At 35.3% G+C, this 24,326-nt stretch overlaps 1 protein-coding gene across 2 annotated transcripts; it reads right to left on the bottom strand.

Moving 5' to 3' along the window:
* Nucleotides 1-1,933: 1,933 nt before the first annotated feature.
* kcng1 (potassium voltage-gated channel, subfamily G, member 1) lies at nt 1,934-23,710 on the bottom strand. 2 transcript variants are annotated; one of them, XM_026199715.1, is made up of 4 exons: nt 23,306-23,710; nt 22,715-22,748; nt 6,094-6,957; nt 1,934-3,098 (listed from the first exon to the last, which is right to left on the bottom strand). In XM_026199715.1, exons 3-4 carry the CDS (start codon nt 6,883-6,885, stop codon nt 2,319-2,321), a joined length of 1,572 nt encoding a protein of 523 aa, XP_026055500.1. In that variant the 5' UTR covers nt 6,886-6,957; nt 22,715-22,748; nt 23,306-23,710; the 3' UTR covers nt 1,934-2,318. The 2 variants fall into 2 exon arrangements, with proteins under 2 accessions (XP_026055500.1, XP_026055499.1); XM_026199714.1 differs by lacking the exon at nt 22,715-22,748 and having other exon boundaries at nt 23,306-23,708.
* Nucleotides 23,711-24,326: the final 616 nt, after the last annotated feature.

Below are 24,326 nucleotides of genomic sequence, written 5' to 3'. Positions count from 1 at the left end.
GTGTTGTTTAGGTTTGCCACTGTCTCCATAAAGAAAGGTAATACAGACATATGCACATTCCTCACTGAATACTTGAGACTAGACTGATTGAGTGCTTCCCTTTAGCTTTGAATTTTCTGTAACTTATGACAAGTCTCATCAGGTTTTGACAGCCACAAACATACCAGAGATGAAGGCTTGAGGCCAATGCATGCTGTCTTCCTTCATTTGCATAATATATGTTTGTTGTACAGTAAGTTTTTAGCCAAAGATGTGGCACTGCTGCCCCCTACCTGCAAATACGGGTTGCTCTTGGAATGTAAAGCTGTGAACACATTATTTACATCATTCCAGCAAGCAACAAACATTTGTACTAAATGAGATCCTAAAAAAATGTAAATCACAAGAAAAATTCAGGTTTATTCATGTCCTGTGATTTATTATTATTGATATAAATAATAATTAAAAAAACAGCATGTGACTTGAGAAATTATATGGGGAGATGTTCCTGGCAGATGATTTCTTTGCAATAAACATCACAGATTGTATATTGTGGTACAGAATTATATGGCATGACATCTGCAGTTCATATGGATTTGAATCATACACTTCAGCAAATATCAGCAGCACTAAACTTTGAACACAAACCGGGTGTTTAAAAACATTTGACTGACAAGTTAGTGAGTGATGTGATTTGTGTTTGTTAAATTTGCACAGAGGGAAGATTCTCATGCAGTACTGAAGTACTGAGAAACGTGTGGATTCAACAGAGTGCAGTGTTGATGGCCATCATATTGAATCATTTCCTGTTTTAGGTGCAATCACATGCACCTTTGTTTTCCATTTGCTTCTATTCATATGCATGCAAATATGGGAAACCGAGAACGCACGCATATGTGCACAAAATTCATCTTTTGCTGTGCATCAAAATTTGGTGATCTGTGAATTCATAAAGATGTTTGATCAATACAAGATGTAAATGTCACACAGAAATATATATTTTTTGCATACTCAAAGTGTAGAGTGAAAGCACCTTTAGGCAGAAAGGTTTTGAAAAGGGGCCTTAACAACAACAACAAAAAAGTCTTGCCTTCAGTTCAGTTTTGCTTCTTAAAGGCATATTTTAAAAGCATATGAAGTTCTGTCATTCTTTATTAACACTCATGTCATGTAATTTGATGCGTTCTTGAGTTTATTTTAGTGTTTTATATAGTAGTATTACACATTATCATTCATATTGTAAACACTATAACAATAAATAAGTGTACATAATTTATTTTGAATTGTTTTAGTTTTGTCACTTTTATTATTTTTGCCTTTTAAAATTTTTATATAGCTTTTTATATATTATTATTATTTTTTATTTAGTTAAGGTTTTACATCTTACATCTTTTGTTTTACAAATTCAAAAGGCATTATATAGCGCAAAAATACTTTTTTTTATTAAACTTACATTTATGCAGCTTATGTCATTTTTGATGCCTGAAAAGTGCCAGTCGCCCATTCATCAGAATCTTTTGGGAAATTTTTTTTTGGATTATTAAAAAATCTATTTTTGTGTTTCACAGTAGGTGGTTTGAAATGACAGGAAGGTTCCGAAAGTTTGAAAGCGATCCTAATGTTATTGTTCCTTTGTTTGGTTGTTACAGTTTCGGTGTGGACTTCCCTTTTTTTCACAGAATAAGAACTATTATTAAAACTTCATAGTTATCATGATACTGTAGTTAGTGACCTTATTGTGAACGGGCCTTCAATCAGGACAGAATTTTCATTTTTGGTGATCCGTTTCATTAAGATCTGCCTTATCATATTTACTTTCACTTTTACATCTAGTATTTTTCAAATAAACCCAAAGACCTCCATCAGGAGGGTCTGAAAGGTTTAGATATGTTCAACTTAAACTTTGAAGCCAGTTCTGCTGGAAAGTTCATGACAGATTTATTTATTTGGGGGGGGGGGGGGGGGGGGGGGGCTTGTTAATTATCCTTTTAACCCAAGTACGACCTCACTTTGTGTCAATACGCTTTACACACTGCCTCTGAAAGTTTTGTCCGTTATATAAAATGTGGGATCAGTTTGATTTTCTGTGTTTTCGCATCCATAGCAAGCATTTTGATAGGAAAGAATGACAAATATAAAAACAGTTTTGGACTCAAGTGTGCAAGGACCTTAGGGTTTTAGAAGGACATGAGGGTGAGGAAATGATAAAAGATGTTCAGTTTTGAAAATGAAATCCCTTTAACGGACTGTTGATGGACAATGCGTAAAACGACATTCAAGATATGAAGACACCTGCTTTATATTCTGTGTTCATTAGCGTCCTCCATGTTTGCGTCCTCCTATTCCTCGTGGATTTTGTGATCCGACGAGATGCTAGGAAAAAGCACGTCGCTCTCCAGTGACATGTTGCTGCCCAGACCGGCGATGCGGCTGCGCAGCAGAAAGTGAGTCCTGCGCTGCAGCAGCCGCTGCTGCTCCTGCTTGAGCTCCACATAAGAGCGCGAGAACGTGTGGAAGATGGAGGTGACGGGGAACGCCATGAGCAGGATCCCACTGAGGATGCTGCTGAGCGCCACCACCTGTCCGGGGATGCTGCGCGGCACCATGTCACCGTAACCCACCGTGGTCATGGTGATCACAGCCCACCAGTACGTTGCAGGAATGCTACTGAACTCTCGCGTGGCTCCGGCCTCGTTCTCGATCAGGTAGAGCAGTGGCGAGAAAAGAGCTATGGCCACGCAGAGGAAGAGGAGGAGCAGGCCGAACTCCCGCGTGCACCGGCGCGCCGTCAGCCCGAGCGTCTGGAGTCCCAGCGAGTGGCGCGCCAGCCGCATCACGTAGAGGATGCGTAACGCACGCAGCACGCGCAGCACCAGGCCCACTTTGTCCAGATAGCTGTTGCCCGAGCCCAAGCGCTTCTCACCCGTGGAGGTGCTGTCCACCACCAGCGTGATGTAGTAGGGCAGGATGGCTACGACGTCGATCAGGTTGAGCGGCTGCCGGAGGAAGGCCAGCTTGCTGCGGTCTTGGATGAAGCGCAGCGTGAACTCCAGCGAGAACCAGGCCACACACACCGTCTCCACGATGAAGATGTTGTAGCACATCTGAGAACATTTGCCCTGAAACAGACGAAGTGAAAGTTGTATATGCGTGAACCACTATTTAAAAGTCTAGATGCTTTTACTCAGAAACGATGCATTAAATTGATCAAAAGTGTTGCAAAAGATTTCTATAAATGCCACTCTTTTGAACCTTTTATACATCAAAGAGTCCCGTAAAACAAAACAAAAAAATGATAAGGTTTCCACAAACATATTAAGCAACACAACTGTTTTTAATATTGATAACAAGAAATGTTTCTTAAGCAGCAAAGCAGTATATTAGAATGATTTCTGAAGGATCATGGGACACTGACAACTGGAGTAATGATGCTGGTAATTCAGCTTTGATCACAGGAACACATTCACATCGCAATAATATTTTACAAAATCACTGTTTTTACTACATTTTAATTAATACAGCTTTAGCGAGCAAAAAAATCTTGTTCATTCTAATTAACTTTATTTTTTACAGTAGTACTGTTTTATTTTTGCTTATTCTGCGGTGTGTGTGTGTGTGTGTATACATATCATATATATCATAATTTGAAACCTTGGATCTTTGAAACTTGATGTAAATATTGTTGTGAATAATCCTACATCTTGATTAGTGTCATCTTGAAACTTTTGAACCTCTGTGACATTCAGTGTATGGACAGATATCTTCTCATTTCTTCTTTTGTGTTCTAAAGCTGTGAAGAAAGAAATCTCTGGAATGGCATGGGGACGAGTAAATGACGCCAGAATATCTTTTTACTTTTTTAAGCAACTATCCTTTAAAATGTTCACCCTCTCTGATCCCGGCCAATGTCTTGTTCTCAGTTGTAATACCGCTAGTCCACCACTAGAGGAAGTCAGGGATTCATGAAAACACATCCGCGTCTTTGGTTGGTTTTCAGAGCTTTGCTGAATATTATAATTTCACCTCATCTCACCTCGCTTCTTCCAGTGTCTTTTTTATTCTCATTAAATCCTAGAATTGCACCTTGAAGACTAACAACAGCGAAGTGAGAGAAATGTGTTGATTGTGATGCAGAAAATGAATTCAGCTCAACTGTGAAAATGGTGCCACTGACTAAGTGCACTGATAATTAAACCCCGTTATATAAATACTGTTTGCACGCTTGATGTTTCAGTGCTAAATTTAGAATAAGATATTTGAACTCCTTACCTGCAACTTTGCATCCTGGGTCCTTAAAAACAAAACCCTGTGCCAGACATACAAACCAGCAGAACAGAGATCATTGCTTTTATGAAGATAAAATTAAAACCTCCGGTCTAAATGTCACCATGGAGTAAATACTAATAGATTTATCAACATTATTTAGATTTTCCAGGAAATACTTTGAATAAGTCTTATTTCAGTCTTATTTCCCTCACAATGGGGTGCCATAAATAGCCTGTGACAAAAACAAAGGAGGTAATTCATGAAAATGGAAGGAGCCTCTGTCTGGCTGGTGCTATGTTGGTTTAACGCTTAATTGAATTTTCTATGCTCTGTTTTTCTCTGTACCAGGGGCGGCAATTTTAATTATTCCAGTGACTGATGTGAGCCGAGACAATGGGTGTCTTAATTCAATTAGAGTAGGAGCTGGTTTAACATGCAAGTCGGTCTAATTGCCACAAATTATTTCTGGAAAAAGATGACCTCTCCTGTAGCAAAGATTGGCTCTGGTTGAGCAGAACAACTGTGAACAGGGCTCGATCTGGCTCCTTGAGATCTTTCCTCCTGCAGAGATGAGCTGTGAGACACCTGGCTGTTATTTTCAAGTGAACTTAAAGACGTCGATTAGCTGCTTCAGGTGGGTTTGAGTTTGAGCAACAACTACAGGTTGCAGGAAGCAAGATCTTTTGAAGTATTTAAAACTCCAGCCAAATGATTTTTCAGCCCTTTTCACAATACTACACTTTGTTTCAAAGCAGCTTTACAGAGATTCATAATGTAAATGTTTATAATATTATAAAATACTCATACTTTATCGTAGCATCTATCAGATGTAAAACAGGGTAATATAATTGTTAGATTTGTTTTATATGTACTACTGTATATATACAACTTTAAAGAAAGAGCTGGGCAATATTATAGCTAAATTTTGTAACAAAATAAATCAGACGGTTGAGATTTTCTCTATAGCATATATTGTTTTAAATGAAAAAGCTACAAGTATTTTCTAGGAATGCATGGTAAATCTGTTATTGGCATATTGGCTATTGGATATTAGATATTTAACTGTTTAGATTATTTAATCGATTAAAATCAATAAAAAATAAAATAAATGAAGTAACACTGTTCTAAAAAAGAATATGCTATTTTCATACTGTCCATTATAATCTTGTGACATTTAAAATGTTTAACTTTGTTGTTTCATTTTTTTATTTATTTAAATAAAACTGTACAGAATATTCTGTACAGTATATATATATATATATATATATATATATATATATATATATACATACAGATAAACTATATATATATATATATATATATATATATACAGATAAACTATACACATATATATATATATATATATATATAGTTTATCTGTATATATGTAGAAACTTAAATATTTATACATGCATACATATTTTACCTTTTTAAAAATAAATAAATATATTTAATGTAAATTTGATTTACACTACCATTCAAAAGTTTGCGGTAGGCAACATTTGTAATTTTTTTGGAAAGAAGACTTTTCTGCTTACCAAAGCTGCATTTATTTGATCAGCATTACAGTAAAAACAGTAATATTGTGAAATATTATTACAATTTAAAATAGCTGATTTCTATTTAAATATACTTTAAAAATGTAATTTATTCCTTTGATGCAAAGCTAAATTTCAAATCAGAAAAAAGAAATCATTCAAATATGTTGATTTGCTGCTCAAGAACAAATGTCTTTGCCGTCACTTTTGATCAAATGAATGCATCATTGTCTAATTAAAGTTGCCTTTCTTTTTAAAAAAGCCCCAAACTTTTGAACAGTAGTAGAGCGCAGGACAAACTGGTACTTACAGTCTCCTCTTCCTCCCTCATGGCAGGCATGGTGCTAATGGAAAGGTTGACGGCTGTTATGGTGACGAACAGCACTGACAGACAGGCAAAGATCTTCCCGGGGAGGCCGGAATGAGGCTTCTCCACCATGTCTCTTAGTTTTCCCATCCAGTGTCCGAGACGGGACTCCCTGGCCAATCCGCTTCCACTGTCCTCCTCGTCATCCTCATCCTCCTCCACCACCCGCTCTAGTTCGTCACACTCCTCCACGCGCTGCAGGAGGCGTCGCCGGCAGCACCATTCCAAGCTCTCCTCCGGGACGCCCCAGTACAGCAGCTCTTCTTGGAAAGACAGGGCGCACATCTCGCGCAGAGAGCGCAGCTTCCCGGCGCGCAGGAAGGTGAGGATGGTCCGGAAGGCGCAGGGACTGCGGTCGAAGAAGAACTCGTTGTGGACCACGTCGTAGTCGTCGCACACCCGCATGATCTCGTCGAAGCTGCTGCACAGGCGCAACTGGCCCAGACGCGAGAGGGGGAAGTCCTCCAGCGTGGTCCAGGGAAGCTGGTACCGCAGGCCACCCACGTTAATGATGACGTGCAGCCGCTGGCCACAGGACGGCAGGTTGCCGTTGTCGTCTGGATGGAGAGCATCGGGGATGCCGGGGTCGGTCAGAGGCAGTCGTTGTGCCCGTTTGTAATAAACGCCCTTGAGGGCTTCTTGCTCCTGGATGGGCGGCGCGTTCAGAGAGGTGTCCGAGGTGCAACTCAAAGCGCTGTAGTCATAATCCGAACCATCGCCTGCCAGTAAAGTCATCTTTCACCCGGCCACCTCCACCTCAGCGGCTGTCACATGCCTGGAGTCCAGCGCTTCCTCTCAAAGAGTGACCTGCTCAACGAGACCGAGACGGCAGATTAGTGATCACGGTATTGAAGCTTGTTCACTGCTAGACTGATAATGATAACGGGGTGGGCAACATCAAATCTGTATCACAATATTACCTACCATTACGGTTGCAAAGGGGTGGAAAATTTCCATTTCCACATTTTTTAAAATCCCTGGATTATTCAAGAAAATCCTGGATATTTTCCACATTTTTGCAACTCTACCACCAATATATAATTATCTTTTTCTTTAAATTAAGTCTTTATATAAATCTTGCCATCAGTGTCAATATAATAAAAAAACTAATACTAGCCTAAATAAAAAACAAAACAAAAAAAAACCACCCAAGCTAAACAGTCAGCGATTAAGTAAGATTGAGAAACAAATTACAAGAAATAGGACCAAAAACTACAGTAATACAGAGCAAATAAATGTGAAATGCTACGTACATTTTATAAAAATGTATCACTGTGTAAATTGTATATAAAATGTTTTCTTATTAAAGTTACAGAAGTGATATAGTCTATCTATCTATCTATCTATCTATCTATCTATCTATCTGTTATCTATCTATCTATCTGTTATCTATCTATCTATCTATCTATCTATCTATCTATCTATCTATCTGTTATCTATCTATCTATCTATCTATCTATCTATCTATCTATCTATCTATCTATCTGTTATCTATCTATCTATCTATCTGTTATCTATCTATCTATCTATCTATCTATCTATCTATATATATATATATAAAAGTATAAAAGTATAAAAGTAACAATTTTTCTCAGTCGCTTTGGTGCATTTCTTTAATCATTCTTAATATTTGCGAAGAAGTATGTGCATTTCTCATAACAATTTGTACAAACAGCACCACACAATGGATTTCCTGCGAAAGTCTGCAACTTACTAAAAATCTTTAGTTCATCTCTCCAAAGTAAGTATTTATGTCAGTGAACATATTAGTGGCATCAGAATGAAAAGTTCTTGTGTCATTGTTCACAAACAAGATGCTTAGTCTTTGTTGTCATTAACTTGTTCAAAAAAAAGAGAAACTGATTTTATGAATTTCATTCATCTGATCTGAGAAATGCACCACAGCCACTGAGAAAAACTGTAATTTAATATACACATTAAATCCAAACTAAATGCAAATCTATTCCTCTATCGGTCTCTTTCTGAAAATGTAGGTTACTGTGAGGCACAATTTCAAGAAGCAAAAAATCATTTTATAAAAGCACATATATTCATTCTTCTGGTATAATTTGTGTATTTTTTTACATTTGTTTGTCATTTGTCCAGCAGTTTAAGTGTTTATAGAAATGAATCTGTAAAATTGGATATACTGTACAGGCACTTTACACAGAAAAGGTTAGTAAGCTTCTTTTAAATCATGGTAACACATATTGTTATATTTTGCAGCTGTGAAATGAAAAACCCATCCAGAAGAGGCAGCGAGATGAACTACGAAGTACTTTCGTGTTCTGCTGATCAGTAATCCTGCTGTCTACTTTTTGGGACAGACTCTGTGATTTAGGTCTAGTAAAGTGCAATTGTTAGTAGCAAAATCGATGGTATTTCATGCTACTTTTGACTTATAATTAGCATGACTTGTTTTTCACCCCACAGGGCCTTTCATCTGCTGTTTTTGGGAGCATCTGGGACGTTCAGATAAGATGCTGTATGTTCTGACTTGTTGCGTGGGACCTGCCAATGAATGAACCCTTGCGAAACAAGTGAACAGAATATCTTGGCACACGGTTACCTAGCCTGCGATAACCCGAGACAGGAAGCCTTCCCATCCAAGAAAAAGTGTGAAAATGAATAACTCGAGTGCTTCCAACACCTCTTTTTCAAACTCATCTCAAACGTTCACCTACACAACAAGTGGAGCATTTTGAACCTTAGACACCTTTCTTGCAACGCCGCAATGCAAACCACAGACTAAAGGATAAATCAAAATGCTCTGGCTCCACATATCACCAGTGAAGACGTTCACCTCCCAGACAAGGCTGGACAGATTTGATTAGCTTCTTTTCACTTTTGGAAATTGAATTGAATCGGCCACTTCCCACAGGAAGTTAAACTGAAATTAGAGGAAAAGGAATTTACTAAGTTCATTTCAAAGAAAATCAACACAAGTAATGCATTCTAGTAAATGAAATGTTTTTTTTTCTCCGTGTTTTTCAGTGTTATTTTAGTATCATTGAGGTACTATCATCATATTTTGAATCATTTTTTATTGGTTTTATAAATGTAAAGTTTTAGTTGTCATTTTTAGTATTTTTTTCCCCTAAAGTTAAGTTTTAGTTATTGTAGTTAATCATGTTATAAAATTAGAAATGCTGCCTTAACTTAAAAAAAAAAAACTTATAACAACTTAAAAAAAAGAATTATACGTCAATATATATTTGTTTTATAATATATATTCATATTTTAAGATTTTTTTATTTTTTATTTATTTTATTTTAAGTAATAAATTTTTATTGGTAACTAAAAAATAATTCACAATTTAAGTTGATTAAATATATAATATATAAAATGACAATTAATAATAAATAAAAAATATATAGTATATATATGTATACACAATGTGACCTTGGACCACAAAACCAAACATAAGGTCAATAAAAAAAATAAAATAACAAAAACATTAGAAAATCTGGAATCTGAGGGTGCAAAAAAAAATAAAATAAAAAAAAAAATAATAATAATATATATATATATATATATATATATATATATATATATATATATATATATATATATATTGCATATTATTATATATCATTAAAAATAAAATTAATTAATATAAATATTAAAAAGTTAATTTATTTTCATTTCTGAATGGCACACAATCCTGCCATAAAAGCACCAGTAGTATTATTAATAATATATGAAGCAGTATTATTAATGATAACAAAAATAAAATGACTAAATAAAAAGTAGTACTTAATTTATAAATAAATACAGGTACATTCATTGTTAGATATCAGTTAATTTTTAATTGTATTTCCTGTTTTGCAATCTGTCGATTCCAAATTCAAATTCAGGAATTCAGCTGGAATTTTAAAGCCGTAGTAATTTCAATTCTGAATGGTGCACAATGCTGCTCCCAGATGCTTTATCCCCTCCATGGCCAGTGTCCAAACTAATTAAATCAATTACCATGATTAAGCTGTAATGGGTTCACAGTCACAAATTAGTGACTCCGGCCCTGTGTGTTCAGGCACCAATCAGAGGCCAAGATGGGAGTCTTCTGGTTGCTAAAATCAGGAAGAGTGTGCGTCACCGCATGCTTATTAAGCACCTGCACTGTCAGTCGCTGTGAGATAATGATTATGCTTGGCCTTTTGTTTCCGAGCTGTCAAAATAAGCATGCACCAACCACTGGGCTGCTGAGGAGTGTCTGCTGCCTTTATCTTAAGAAAAGTTGAGTGTCAAAGAAGGCCTCAAAATAAAAATGTTACCTCAATTAAAATTCTGGAATTCAAATTATTCTCAATTCAATTCCAAATGGTGCACGGCACCCACGGACAGTTCAATTCATTAGACTGCCTTAAAAACGCCACAGAAATACACAGAAAGGTGTTTAGAAGCCAAATCAAAAATAGTGCGATGCTTCTTGATGTGCAACTTTTAGAAATATGCATGTGTGATGTGTTTGTGGTAATGATGATAATTAGGGTAATATAGTGGGTTGCTAGACAGTCTTGTTTTATTGTACGTTCGTGGTGGACACACTATCTCATTGTTCACATTGTTTTTCCAATGCATTCTTCAAAATTTCTCATCCACAGAACAAAGAAAGTCAGTGGGTTTGGAAGAACAAGAGGATGAGTAAACCATGACACAGTTTTCTTTTTGGTGAACTATTCCTTTTAAGGAACTGCAGTGTGGATGGACAGAATAAAAGAGTGGAGCAGAGCGAACCTTTGAACCGCAGTGTTGCTAACACTGCGCTTCTCTCTGACGCAGCGAGATCACAGCTTTGCTCCAGGGCTTTTTCTCCAGATTGCCTCTGAGTCACAGGACTGTGATTCTGGCAGTAACATGCTGAGCACACTTTCCAACCTAACAACACTAACCTCCATCATGTAGAAAATCGAGCGCTGGGGATCTGAACCCTCTGCTTTCAAGGAACACCTCTTGCCAAAATGAACATTTTGTCATTTACTCACCCTCACATCTTTCCAAAGTTGTACTTTTCTTTTACCCTTAAACATATATATTAGGGCCGTGGATGTAATGCATTCATTTTATTAATTAGCTATAGAAGCTATAGAATAACAATACATTTAGGTCACATTGTTAATCTTAAATTTCATACAGTTGATTGGTGATGCACCTGATGCAGCTGTAACAATGTAGCCGAAAGAATGCAGTTACTGTATTTTCCGGACTATAAGTCGCACTTTTTTTCATAGTTTGACTGGTCCTGCGACTTATAGTCAGGTGCGACTTATTTATAAAAATTTATTTGACATGAACTGAGAGAAATTAACAAAGAGAAAACATTACCGTCTGCAGCCGCCAGAGGGCGCTCTATGCTGCTCAGTGCTCCTGTAGTCTACACTGAAAATATAGAGCGCCCTCTCGCGGCTGTAGACGGTAATGTTTTCTCTTGGTTCTTGATTCTAAATAAATGCGACTTATAGTCCAGTGCGACTTATATATGTTTTTTTCCTCGTCATGACGTATTTTTGGACTGATGCGACTTATACTCAGGTGAGACTTATAGTCCGAAAAATATGGTATATGACCCTAAAGTTCAGGATATTGGGTCAAAAATGCCCCGTGTGAGTTTCTGATGATATAGTTACGCAATATTACACAATCATACGAATGCTAATGTTAATGTTGTGTTATATTTTAGACCCATTTTTGTCCGTTTTTGCTCGGTTTTCAATAAAAAAAATCCAAAGCAGAATTGTTGTGCATCTGAGCGACAGTCTGTTTTTTAATTAATCCATGTTTTGAACAATTTTAATTCATAAATGGAGCCATTTACTTAATTCCTGAATGACTCACCCATTTGAATGAATCAAATGAATGAATGACTCAATGACTGACTCTTTAAAACAGTTTTAGTTTCATAATTAGAGCATAAATTATATATAATAAATACAAATAATTGCAATCAATCAACACTGTCATTTTAAACTTACACAACTTAATTATTTTTATTTAATCTTTTGAAGAATGTTTGTAAACAAACTGTTTTAGTTACTTACCACTGACCTTCGGTTATTGAGCCATTTCTTAAATTGTTCCAAAGCACAAAGAAGATCATACAGGTTTAAGGGTGAATAAGTTATGGCATAATTTTCATTTTTGGGTGAACTATCCCTTGAATACCCATTTAAAATGCATTAAATCTGACAACATTATTTATGCAATTGTAATTGCAGTGGAAATGCCTTCATACCAACTCCGAGCTGCAAAAAACAGTCTAAAATATATCTAAATACCAGTTCAGATGCAGCTTGTTTTACTGGTTTCTGTTTGATGACTGAGCTACTTGAGCAGAATAAGAGATCAGTCTGGTAATGTGATATGTGGTATGCAGAGCACAGGAAGATTACAGGCATCATTATTTACATTGCTGGATTTAGTGACTGTTGAAAGGCAATAATAATCATACTGTGACAGCCAGAGAAAATTACTTAATGGGAAAATTGCTTGTGTGTTTAATACACTCAGTGCAGTCATGCAACACGTAATGGCAACAGCCTCCATGCTGCTTCTAAGTTGGATCTAATATCATAAGGCAAAATCTGACAAGTTTAATATTTTGATCAGCAAGAAAGAACAAGTCTTACTCCCACTGTTACTTTCATGAGCTGTGAACCGTTAACCCAAATATTGAAATCTTTGTCAATCCGTGCATTGTTCTCCAAAGTAATGCACTGTTTAGCATCCAGTACAAACGTTTTTGGAGTATTTGAGTTTGTGTGCATATGTGCAAAAGCATAATGGCAGAACAATAACTAGAACATCAGTGTTGTGTCCCGTTAAAGTGATGGATAACATGGGAAATATCTCCTGGCTGATTTGTATGAGGCTTATTGAATTATCCATGTCTGATACTTCTTTGCATCTCAGACATAAATAGAAGCCAAAGCTTTTATTCTGGGACATCTTTACTCACAACAAAACATCCTCTCTGTGCTGTTAAACACATCGAGAATCATCATCCAGCTAACAGTATATTAATATATATTAATATATATTAAATATTCATGATGATACTGCATATACTTGATCACTTTGATGGTGATATAAAATAAAGCGCTGGACTTATTTTAATGGAGTTCTGAATTGTCTAGTTGTTTTTTAGAGTTCTGTTCAGATCTGTCTTCAACATTTATAGTATGTTTGTTACAAATACAGCAGAAAACATACCATGCCATACATTTTGTGTTTTAGTTTATACATTTCCTGGGGGAGATCACTTTTAAGACATTTTCATCAATTGGCTAAAAACATCAAATATAATTTTTGTTACATCACCCAGACCCTACTGAACAGCTGGTAAAGTATTCTGATGTCAATGTTGTGCATAATTTCCATTATGTTCCCAATCATGTTAACTATTTTTGTGCACTTTAAATCCACAGTGCTCATGATGAAGCAGGGAGACTCATGTTTTGGGTGATGATACACCATCCTCCACTGCTGCCTGGTGAGAGCACTTGGCAAACGCACCCCACCCCGTCCCACGCATCTCATGCTCTCTTCTGGTGCCGCCCACCCGTCGTCTATGGGTCCTGCAGCTCTACGTCTCTAGGACTTCTGCTCCCTCTTCCCCTCAGATTGATGCATCTGTGGCCGTCTGACTTTCCCATCATGCCCATGAGTCAGTGGATTTGTCAAAGAAAGGCCAGCAGCAGTTTTCTGTCACCATCAGGTGGATCTGTTCATTTTTCCCATCACTAATGCACTGCAAGTACTGCCTTAACAGACACTTTAAATCAAAGTGACACACACTACAAGAGGATTCGAACCTATAACCTTTCAGTTATCAGTTTCAACTTCACGTATGTAATGGTAAAAAAAAAAAAAAAGTCAATTATTTTTGGGAGATGTGCTTAAATGTCAGGAAAATAAGAAGAATATCATTTACTAGAAACAATTTTTTAAATTTTTTACAGCAATATTTGTACAATATATATGTATGTATGATCAACACTTGAAATAATACTATTAAAATTCATATACATTATTAATATACATTTTTCAGACTAATATTTTTGTTAGTATAATATTTCTTCATTATAGGCTTACTAAAAATATAAATCAATAAGAAGCATTTGCAACCAGTTACTACTTACGTAAAGGTTATTTTTGAATAAAACTAAAATGTTCCCATCGATGAAAAAAAAGTGTCTGCCAAATACATTAATGTAATTTTTTAATCTCCCAAATTCTTATATCCTATTATTTCCATAAACATTTTTACAGTGATGTTTACCACCATTTGTTTTGTTAATTATAGACAAGTTTTGCTTAAAAAATGTATAGTTTTCATAGTTTTAACTTTTTAAGTTAAAAGTTTATTATAAAATAGCCATTTGCATTGCCAAAAATCATCTTTTAATTAGTATTTGTGTTGTTTACATGTTCAAATATCTAAAAATGCTTAGTAAAGTTTCATTTGAAAAACAAAACTACATAAAATAAAAGGCTTGTTTTCATAAATTGCCTCTTGAATATAAATGCCTTCTGTTTCACTGCACTAGCAGATGTTTGCGCTTGTTTTTTTCTTGCTTACATAAAAGAAGTCTGGGAAACTACACATGTATTAAAGATACATAAAGAAAACAAGTCTTCATATCTCAAGTAAATCTACTCTGTTGGACGGATTTGGCATTAACCAACAGACATTTGTTGGTTATATTTGGTTTGGCTACTGGTTATGATCAATAAATTATGATAAGATTACTTTTCTTTCAAACAATCGAGTCGATTTTACTTTCAGAACCTTTAAACACAACACAAAGGGACATCCTCAAAGATTAAAGCTCATTATTTTTGTTCATTAAATGACTCACACCACAGATTTTTTGAGTTGGTGAGTTATTCTTAAATGTTCGCCATCTGGAAAAACCGCGACTCTCAGCGTGAATGATCTTCCTTTACACAGAAAGACCATTGACTGTATCTCCACTAGCAGAACATCACTGAATAATGCTGCTCTCTCCTCATCTGTATCTCTGACACTTGTAGCTCGCAGCAGAGAACATCCTCAGCAACAGATCTGTGTACATCTCTTACACCGACTATGTACACACAACACATGTTTAAACACTGGGATGTTTAACAGCGCCTGCAGCTACACTCATATCGTACGACATCTGCTTACATCAACTCAAATGTGAATCGGAGAGAGAGAGAGAGAGAGGGATTTTTTTTTTAGATATTAGTGGGTGGATTTAATAAATCGCTGAATATATTGAAACAAGAAACATCTTCAGGCTATAATTGCTTTCCCTTTCTCTCTTGTGTCCGCCGTACATAAAACAGTCTCTGGGCTTCGCAGCGGTTCAGCAAACCTCTCCATCTTCTCGCTGTACTCAACCTTTGCCACAGCACTGCTTCTATTCCTGGTGGGTTTTCAGCACATTACGGCACATAAAGGCTGATGCATGACAGTCTGACGTGCCAAAATCTCTGAGTTTTTGTTTGCATTTATATCCCAGCAGCAGGGTCATCCTGATCTTCATTTCTGCACTAAATCCTATGTTTATTAATGACAATATGATCACAATGCAAGCCTGCTTATCACGGATTATCATCACACTACAGGGGGAATCTCACCAAACATGCAGGAACATGTTCAGGTCATATTCTATTTCAAGAAAAAAAAAAAAAAAAAAGTAATTATATTTTTTTTTGTTGACAAAAATAGATGGCATTAAAGCACACACTGCCAAGTTCCATTAATGTTATGCAAAATAAAAAGATAAATAAAAAATATATAAATATAAATACATTTATAAGAATGCATACAAAATTACTGTAATTAAAAAAATATTTTACATTTAGTAAAAAATGTTTTTATATGGTGGAAGTATTTATTACATGGAAATTTGGGATACTATACAATTTTAATGAGAATGTAATGTGAAACATCAATGAGATTATTAATTGAAAATGCCAAAATTGTCAAGATGCATTGTTTAAAAAATATTGATAATAAAAAAATAAAAAATTTGCTCAAATGTCATGAAAAACAATACACATACACACACACACACACAAAAAAAACACCTTACTGGTCAATAACAATATATATACTTTTAAGTTTAATTATCCTATATTTATATATATATATATATATTATAGAATTTTATAATACTATCATTTTATAGTAGTATTTTCAATTTCATTATAATTATACAAATATTATTAAAGATAAATTACACTTCATATAATATTATGGAAAAAGCTATTGATACGCACATATTCACAATATATATTTTTATATATGCATATATACAGTATATAAAGATTCTAAAGTGAAATGTGACCCAGACATGAAATTTGCTTTATTAGGAATTTAATGTATACTGTATTGTAGTTTCAATTTCTCTCTCATTTTTATGGGGTAATTAACAGTTTTTTTGTAATGTAATTATTTTTGGAGGTAATAAAAATATATTTTTTTATATAATAATAATTTTTATATATATTTTTTTATATTTTTTATCACACATATTTGAAAACAAATGTCATGAAAATAATGCAAAAAATATATTATTGCTCAATAGACTTCACAGGACCGCACAAACTTCAACATAAATTAGGGAATGATTACATAAGGATTCGTCCAGCAGTTGTGTGCATTACCACACGTTCAAACAGTTATTATCCATCTCCTGTGTGCCACCAGCAGGCAGACCTCAGTGAGTAATCTCCATTATACCCAAGCACTTCCAGAAACGGTAACCGCAGCGGCCCGTAACAGAAACACGGGTGTCAGTCTGAACAATGTCACTGCCGCAGAGCGAGCGCTTGCATTAGCTGGACCACAGCACGCCTCGGGGGACCACCGCTGGAGAAGATACATTCAAGAGCTACGAGAAGACAGACAGCTGCTGTAGAGCCGAAAATGTGTTTGAAGGAGGACGGAAAACAAGGAGAGCAACATCCAGCGTTAACACTGTAGAAAACACTCCATCTGATGAGATAGATTGAAACGCACAGGCTCTTAGCAAACTTCAAATGTGATGAATTGACTTATTCCTTCAGATACTGTCGATGATAAACCACTGTCCTGCAGAGTGGGCTTCAAAACACATCCACTCCACCATCATTCAGAGCCTGTCCACTGGGAGTGGATGAGGTTACCAGAGCTCTGCAAGACAATGATCGAGTACAGACTCCTGGCTAGACAACTCTCATTACAAAAATTTGCATTACAAAAATACCCATGTTTATTTATTTAATTATTTTTCATTCACAAAGCTCTTTTGCACGCGAAAACAGCTACCATTAAAGGAATAGTTCACCCAAAGATGAAAAATTGTAAAATGTAATACCCCTCAGGTCACCCAAGATCAGTGTTTGGAATAACGGCGTTTAAAAGAACGGTGTTAGGTAACGGTGTTATTTTTTCAGTAACGGGGTAATCTAACTAATTACTTTTCCCGTCGTTCCAACACCGTTACCATTACTGAACGTTAAATGCGGTGCGTTACTATGCATTGATTTAATAAACTATGCAATCCGAACGCACCCCTGGCTCACACAGCAAGTGTGGAGGTGGGTTAAAAACAAGATAAGCGATTACGCCAGTGTTTTTACACACATGCCGGCACACGCGCCAGCGCCAGCGGCGCCAAACACACACACCCAACAGATAGATATTCGCAGCAGCAGCAGAAATGGCGAGTCAGGAGCAATCCGATGAAAAGTTGGCATTTTCAAGGTGGACATATAAGCGCTACTTCAAATTCATTGTGGTCAAAGGCCTGAACGTGCATGTAATGTGTACATGTAATGTGTGACACACGCATCTACAAAGCTAGTGCCCAAAACACCCTTTCTTACAAAGATAATACTTGAAGTGCAGGATAAAACTCTTGCTGTCTTTTGATGTGCAATAAATATCGAAAGTTATGTACGTACACCTGTCTGTTCTACTCATTTCATCTGACTTGTGAAAACTGCTAAAAAAAATTGACATATAGCAACTTTTTTTTTTTTTTTTTTTTTTACAGTTACGCAAATAGTTACTTTCCCTGGTAACAAGTTACTTTTATTATAGAGTAATTCAGTTACTTTTTGGAACAAGTAGTGAGTAACTATAACTAATAACTTTTTAAAGTAACGTTCCCAACAGTGCCCAAGATTCACAAAAATAGTTCTAAACAAATTAGTGGGTTGATTTTGATGTGAGAGGACAAAAGGAGATGGAGGAAGTATTATTTACTCGTTATGAATTATGAACTCATATTTTGTCCAGAAGAGATGGTTTGAAGTTAAAAACACCTAATTATGGCTTTGTTTCTTACAAACATGCAGCTTTTTACTTCAAAAGAAATTGATCGATGTACTGGAGTGGTGTGGATTACTTCTGGATTATTGTGATGTTTATATAAGCTGTTTTTACTTTTATTCTGACGGCACCCATTCAATGCAATGGATCCAATGGTGAACAAGATGCTACATTTCTCCAAATTTGTTCTGATGAAGAAACAAGCTCATCCACATCTCAGATGGTCAGAGGGTGAGAACATTTTCAGTAAATTAACTATACTCACTCATGTATTAATAAAACCACTAAGAAAAACTCTGCATATACCAAAAGCAAGGAAGCTAAAGCCTGAGTTTATTAACTGCTTCTAACTTCAATAATAGTGCGGTTAGCAAATCTGCAGACTCACCATAATTTCCTAATTAAACACGGTCATAATAGTATATTAAAAGTTCTCTAATCATAAGCTTTGCAAACAGGAAAGGACCCTTTATAATTGCTATATCCTGACCACAGCACACAATTACACTCCACATAAAGGTATGAAAAGACATTTACCCTGCTCATTAAAACCAGCCCTTTTACATTACATACCAAGATGATGAAGCCTTTTGTCATTCTGAATCACTAAAGCTCTCAGGGACGTGTCCTTTGATCCTGAAATTGCAGTAACTGGAAATAAAACTGGTCCTAGTGCTGATCCCTGCTGTACTTCAAGAACTAGACTATGGTTTTCAGTGACACAAGTGACCCAATTTTCTCTATTAATAGATTTTCCTGGTCATATTGTGAGCGTTTAATCAATCATTCATGAAAACTTTATGGTCGATGTCACTAATCTCTATTTTTAACCCCTCCTAAACCAATTCACATTAACAATTAGTTAAAAGAAGTAACATCCAAGATTTGTTTTCTCATGCAACTGCATGCCGTATTTTTATATGAAATTAAACAAGCTGAAAACACTAACTGAAAAACTTTGTGCTTTTCTGTAGTATTAAGACTCAAATTTCAACTATATAACAGATTGCTATTATAGTGTTATACTAAAACTAAAATTAAAACAAACCCTTAAGATAATGTAGAAAGAAAAAAAATTAAGCGCACAGAATAACATAAATGGACTTTGAACGATTAATTGCCTCTTTGAACGATTACGTAATTTTTATTAAAAAAAAACTGTTTAATCCTAAGAGCATAAAACAGCATGAAAATGATTCTCTTTATACACTCTAAAGTATAGAAATATTATATGGCATTTGCAAAATTATTTTCGAAATAACACAGAAAGAAGATCTAGTTCCAGCAGCTCAAAGACGGTGCTATAGCAACACTTAAGGTCATCGGTTTGATTTCCTGCAAATGCATGAATGCTAAAAAAAGCATCTGCTAAATGCATAAATGTAAATGTACTGTAGTTCCTTGGTCATGGTCAGGAAAAGCAGCTGTTCCTTGTAGCCGACACACCTAGAAATCAATCCGAACTCCTACAGGTTTATGCAAAACGTTTGTTTTTTAGAGATCTAATCTCTTCTCAATAAGCTCGGAGTCCATTTCTCACCGTGCAAATAACTGGATAGAGGAAGTTTCCAGAGACATGCCGTGAATCACTGTCCTGGTTAAACGGATAGACTCATTTTTATGTCAGTCGTTTTCTGATTTGAAATTCATAATATGCAAATGTGAGTCATTCTTAACCTCGAGCTTCCCGTCCGATACCACTACACCATGATGATGATGATTCACAGAGAGGACACGTTCCCACCTTGGGAAAATGATGACCATTCATACCCACTCATGGCCGTAGATGCCACTCAAGCACCAAGAAACTCTTTCACATTCAGAGAAGTGTACTTCATTATGACTAAGTGTCACCAACTCTTCCCAAACCACCCACAGTGAGATTTCGAACCCTGAATGTGTTGATTCGTGCTAACAGATCTACAGTCCAGTCCAGAAGTCTGAGGCCGCTAGCGGAAACGCAGCTATTTCACATTTTTACTGATTTGATGCAACATCAAAGGCATCTTTATACATGAACAAAACCTAATGATCATGTTCTCCAGCACATTGAGCTTCAGTGGAAGCAAGAATGTCTGACCTTTGCAAAAATTAATTTGACCTTTTTATATCAGAACCTTTTCTTGCTTTAAAAATAACCCACATTTTAAATGTGCCCCAGTGTTATTTTAGTATCATGCAGATACCATTATAGTTTTTATTAATATTTTGAGTAAGTTTTTGTTTTCATTTTTTTAATATATAAAGTTTTTATAATTTTGTTGATTTTATTAGATTTTTTTAATGTCTATTTAGTTATTTTTTTAAGTATTTTTATTTCAGTTTTACTTTTAGTTATCTTAGTACATCAAGTAAAACTAAATGAAAATGAGAAATGTTGCCTTGGAAAATAGATATACATTTACATATTTTTTTATGTATATTTTAGTAATTTTGTTGTATGTTTTTGATATTATTATTATTATTATTATTATTTTGATATATTTTTTATTATTTTATTTCAATTTTACTTTCAGGTATATTACTGCATCAAATGAAAATGAGAAATGTTGTTGAGGAAGCCAGATGAAATAAAATAAGCATAAATTGTTTTATAAATTTTATTTTATTTCAAATAGCAAACTTTTATGGTTTTAGTTATATTTATGTATCATAACCCTGATGTAGACCTCTGGCCCCCTGTACATGTATTCATGCCATTTCATATGAAAAATTTAAATTATCAAAATGATCAAAAGCCCCAATAAAACAACATTTTATTTCACAATATTACTGTTTTGCTGTATTTTTAATCAGCAGAATGAACAGAAGAGAATTTTGGCCTCGTCAGTAGGTCTTCACCTCATGACAGTCCATATTAAATGTTTAAATGATCAATAAAAGCCCAAATAGATCCTGATATTGACTGAAAGTATTGCCAAAGCCAGAACAGAATATACTGAATCGGTATAAAGATGCACAATGTTAAAAACAAGACATTTAGGATCAAAACCGGTTTTATGTGTAACAGAAAAATTAAGCAAACATAAAATAATAATAATAGAACAGAAAAGACATTTTGCGGTTAAACAAGTGGTGTTATTTCAGTATTAGCAGTCGCAGTTGTTCAGACACGCAGAGCTTGAACATTAGAGATGCATTTGGGAATGCTGGATAAATGGTTCTGTTAAATTAAATAAAGTGGACTCTCAACCTGACTACTGTCATTTGGTAATGGCATCCTATTTGGCTTTCATTAAACACTGGACAAGCGTGCATCTATAAATGCACAATAAAATGTTATTTGACAATGAAATTGAACAGAGCTCAAATTGAAGATTTGACAGCTCCTAGGACAAAAGCACAAGAACGAACATGAGTCACAGTAATTAGATACAAACTGTTGCAAATACTCTAGCATTAGTTATGTTTATGTAAAATGTATGCAAAAGGAACAAATTGTTGATATAAAAAACTAAAATAAAAAGGTGCACAATGGTACTGTTTATCTAAAAGCTAAACTTCAAAATATTATAAAAGCATTATGAAATTAAACCGGTAATGTGAATATATTTTGAGTTGAATATATAGAATATTTAGGGCCCTCGATTTAACATTAAATTATTTAATACAATTCGTGAAATCAATTTAATACAATTAATGACATAATAACATTAAATATATATATAAAAAAATACATGAAGTGCTTTTCCTCAAAGGGTCGTTTCTGGTCATTTTAGCATTCTAGACACTGAATTTACAAGATTACCACATCAGACATGCTGCCAACCACACAAAAGAAGATATTTTAAAGAACGACTCTGAACCCCATTGACTTTCATTTAATAGAAAAAAACGCCTGCACATTTTTCAGAATATCTTCTTTTGTATTCAGAAGAAAAAAGTAATTTGGAAAGCAATAAGGGTGCGTAAATGATGAATCAATATTCATTTTTGGGTGAACTATCTCTTTAAGCCACATTTTGAAACGCTGAATTGTTTATGTCTTCACATGGCTTCTTCAAAATAACAAGATGTGATGCAACGGCCAAAGGCATCAGTTTTCATGTTTACACAGAGCAGCGTTTCAGACATCAGAGCACATGGAACCCAAGAACATGAACAAACTCAACTCAGTGGATTTCTGTGGCCAGCAACTACACAAAATCATACAATATGTTCATATCCAATGCAACTTTTATCTATTCTATTCAATGCTGTACTCATTTGCTACAATATCATGCTTTGAGGTATACGTATGATACTTAATTTACTCACCCTCATGCAAAAACCTGTATGACTCTCTTTTTTTCTGCAAATCACAAAAGAAGATATTTTTAAGAAAACTGGGAGCCAAATAACATTGGACCCCATCGACTTTCGATACATGATTTTGAAGCGACATGACAAATTGTCCCTACAAATCTTTATTTAAGGGCTTTACTAAGCAAATATTGCTATATGCATTCAACTGTGAGTCATTTGAATAATATATCATGCATAATAATTCAAATAAAATCTTTAATAACCCCTAATAATATCATACAATATATAATATTTACGAACAGAAATATGCAGCAGGAAAAAAGAAAAAAATATATATATATATGCACCGAGATGGATGAAATGCAAGCACTGAATATAAAAGCGATATGAATGTATCGAACTCATCCACGTTCCGTCCACAAAGCTCTAGGGAAGCAGCCTGATCTGATTTGGGCTGCAGTAGTAACAGGACATATTTGCACAGACAAAACATCACTTTCAAGCCTTGGTTTGGTTAAACGTCTCCATTCTTCTCGTTTAAACTCCCACCACACTGCAAAAAGCATGAAAAGCAAACAGCACGCATCAGTTGGAAACACTCACCATAGTTCATCAGTAGTTGAGATTGTTCATGAGATTGCTTTGCTCAAGAAGGAGAAGGAAACATTCAGTGTGCAGCTCAGCGTTCCAACTCCATCCGATCCCTCAACAGGCTGCGGAGCTTCTGGAGCGCTGGCGGCACATTTGATGATATGAGCAACAGGCTTCAGCTCCCTCCCTCTTTACACACACATCAACAGCTCTGACATCAGAGGTGGGATGTGTCATTATTCCAAGAGCTTTTGAGAGATATCCATAGCAACCAACCAACCGGCAAAGGAAGGATTCCTTCTTTTCCAGCAGGAACAGCCAAGTGTCTTTGAACTGCCGGCCACATATGCATCCCCTTCAGCGCTGGGAGATTTTCAGAGGCTTTCACTGTGTCTTTAGCGTTTAGGTATCAGCTCAATATCTGCTGAAGGACTGCGTGTGTTTCTGGAGATGTGCATGAGTATTTAACGCATGTAGGATGATCTTACAGAAGACAACGGGAGAACAGACACTGGGAGTTAGTTTCTTTAACCATTAGAGATGTGTTGTGGATACTGTTTGCTTTTTTATTTATCCAATTGGAACAACATTGGCCATATTTACTTTCTTAAAGAAATATCCACGGTTCGGTACAAGTTAAGCTCAAACGACAGCATTTGTGGTATTATCTTGATTAGCATACAAATTAATTTCCACTTTTCCAATTTTTCTTAAAATCAATCAACCAATCAACCAATCAATCAATCAGTCAGTTAGTCTGAGTTAAAGTGAGACACTTACAATGGAAGTAAATGTTAAAATAGTAACTGTTTAAATATAGTATATAATAAAGGGATTATTGCACTGTAATTGTTAACAAGAATTAGTAAAAATATTTTTTGTTAGTTGAAATAAAGCTGAAATAAAATATCAATATAAAATGTTAAAATTAAACTTAAAAAACTAAAATGTAAAATGATGCATTGGCATCTAAATGGAAAAGGGGAAGTTTAAGTTGAAGAACTAAACTTACCAAAAATAAAAATGTAATTAG

The sequence above is a fragment of the Carassius auratus genome, chromosome 23 (assembly GCF_003368295.1).
Source record: "Carassius auratus strain Wakin chromosome 23, ASM336829v1, whole genome shotgun sequence".
Classification (NCBI taxonomy): domain Eukaryota; kingdom Metazoa; phylum Chordata; class Actinopteri; order Cypriniformes; family Cyprinidae; genus Carassius; species Carassius auratus.
The sequence above is the reverse complement of the archived record's forward strand: the minus strand, read 5'-3'. Positions and strand labels throughout refer to the sequence as shown.

Bases quoted from the DNA above. Each gene is read 5' to 3' on its own strand.
- kcng1 (XM_026199715.1), bottom strand. From the start codon at position 6,885: ATGACTTTACTGGCAGGCGATGGTTCGGATTATGACTACAGCGCTTTG. The intron at 3,099-6,093 runs GTAAGTACCAGT...CGTCTGTTTCAG, and splicing joins TGAGGGAGGAAGAGGAGACT to GGCAAATGTTCTCAGATGTG.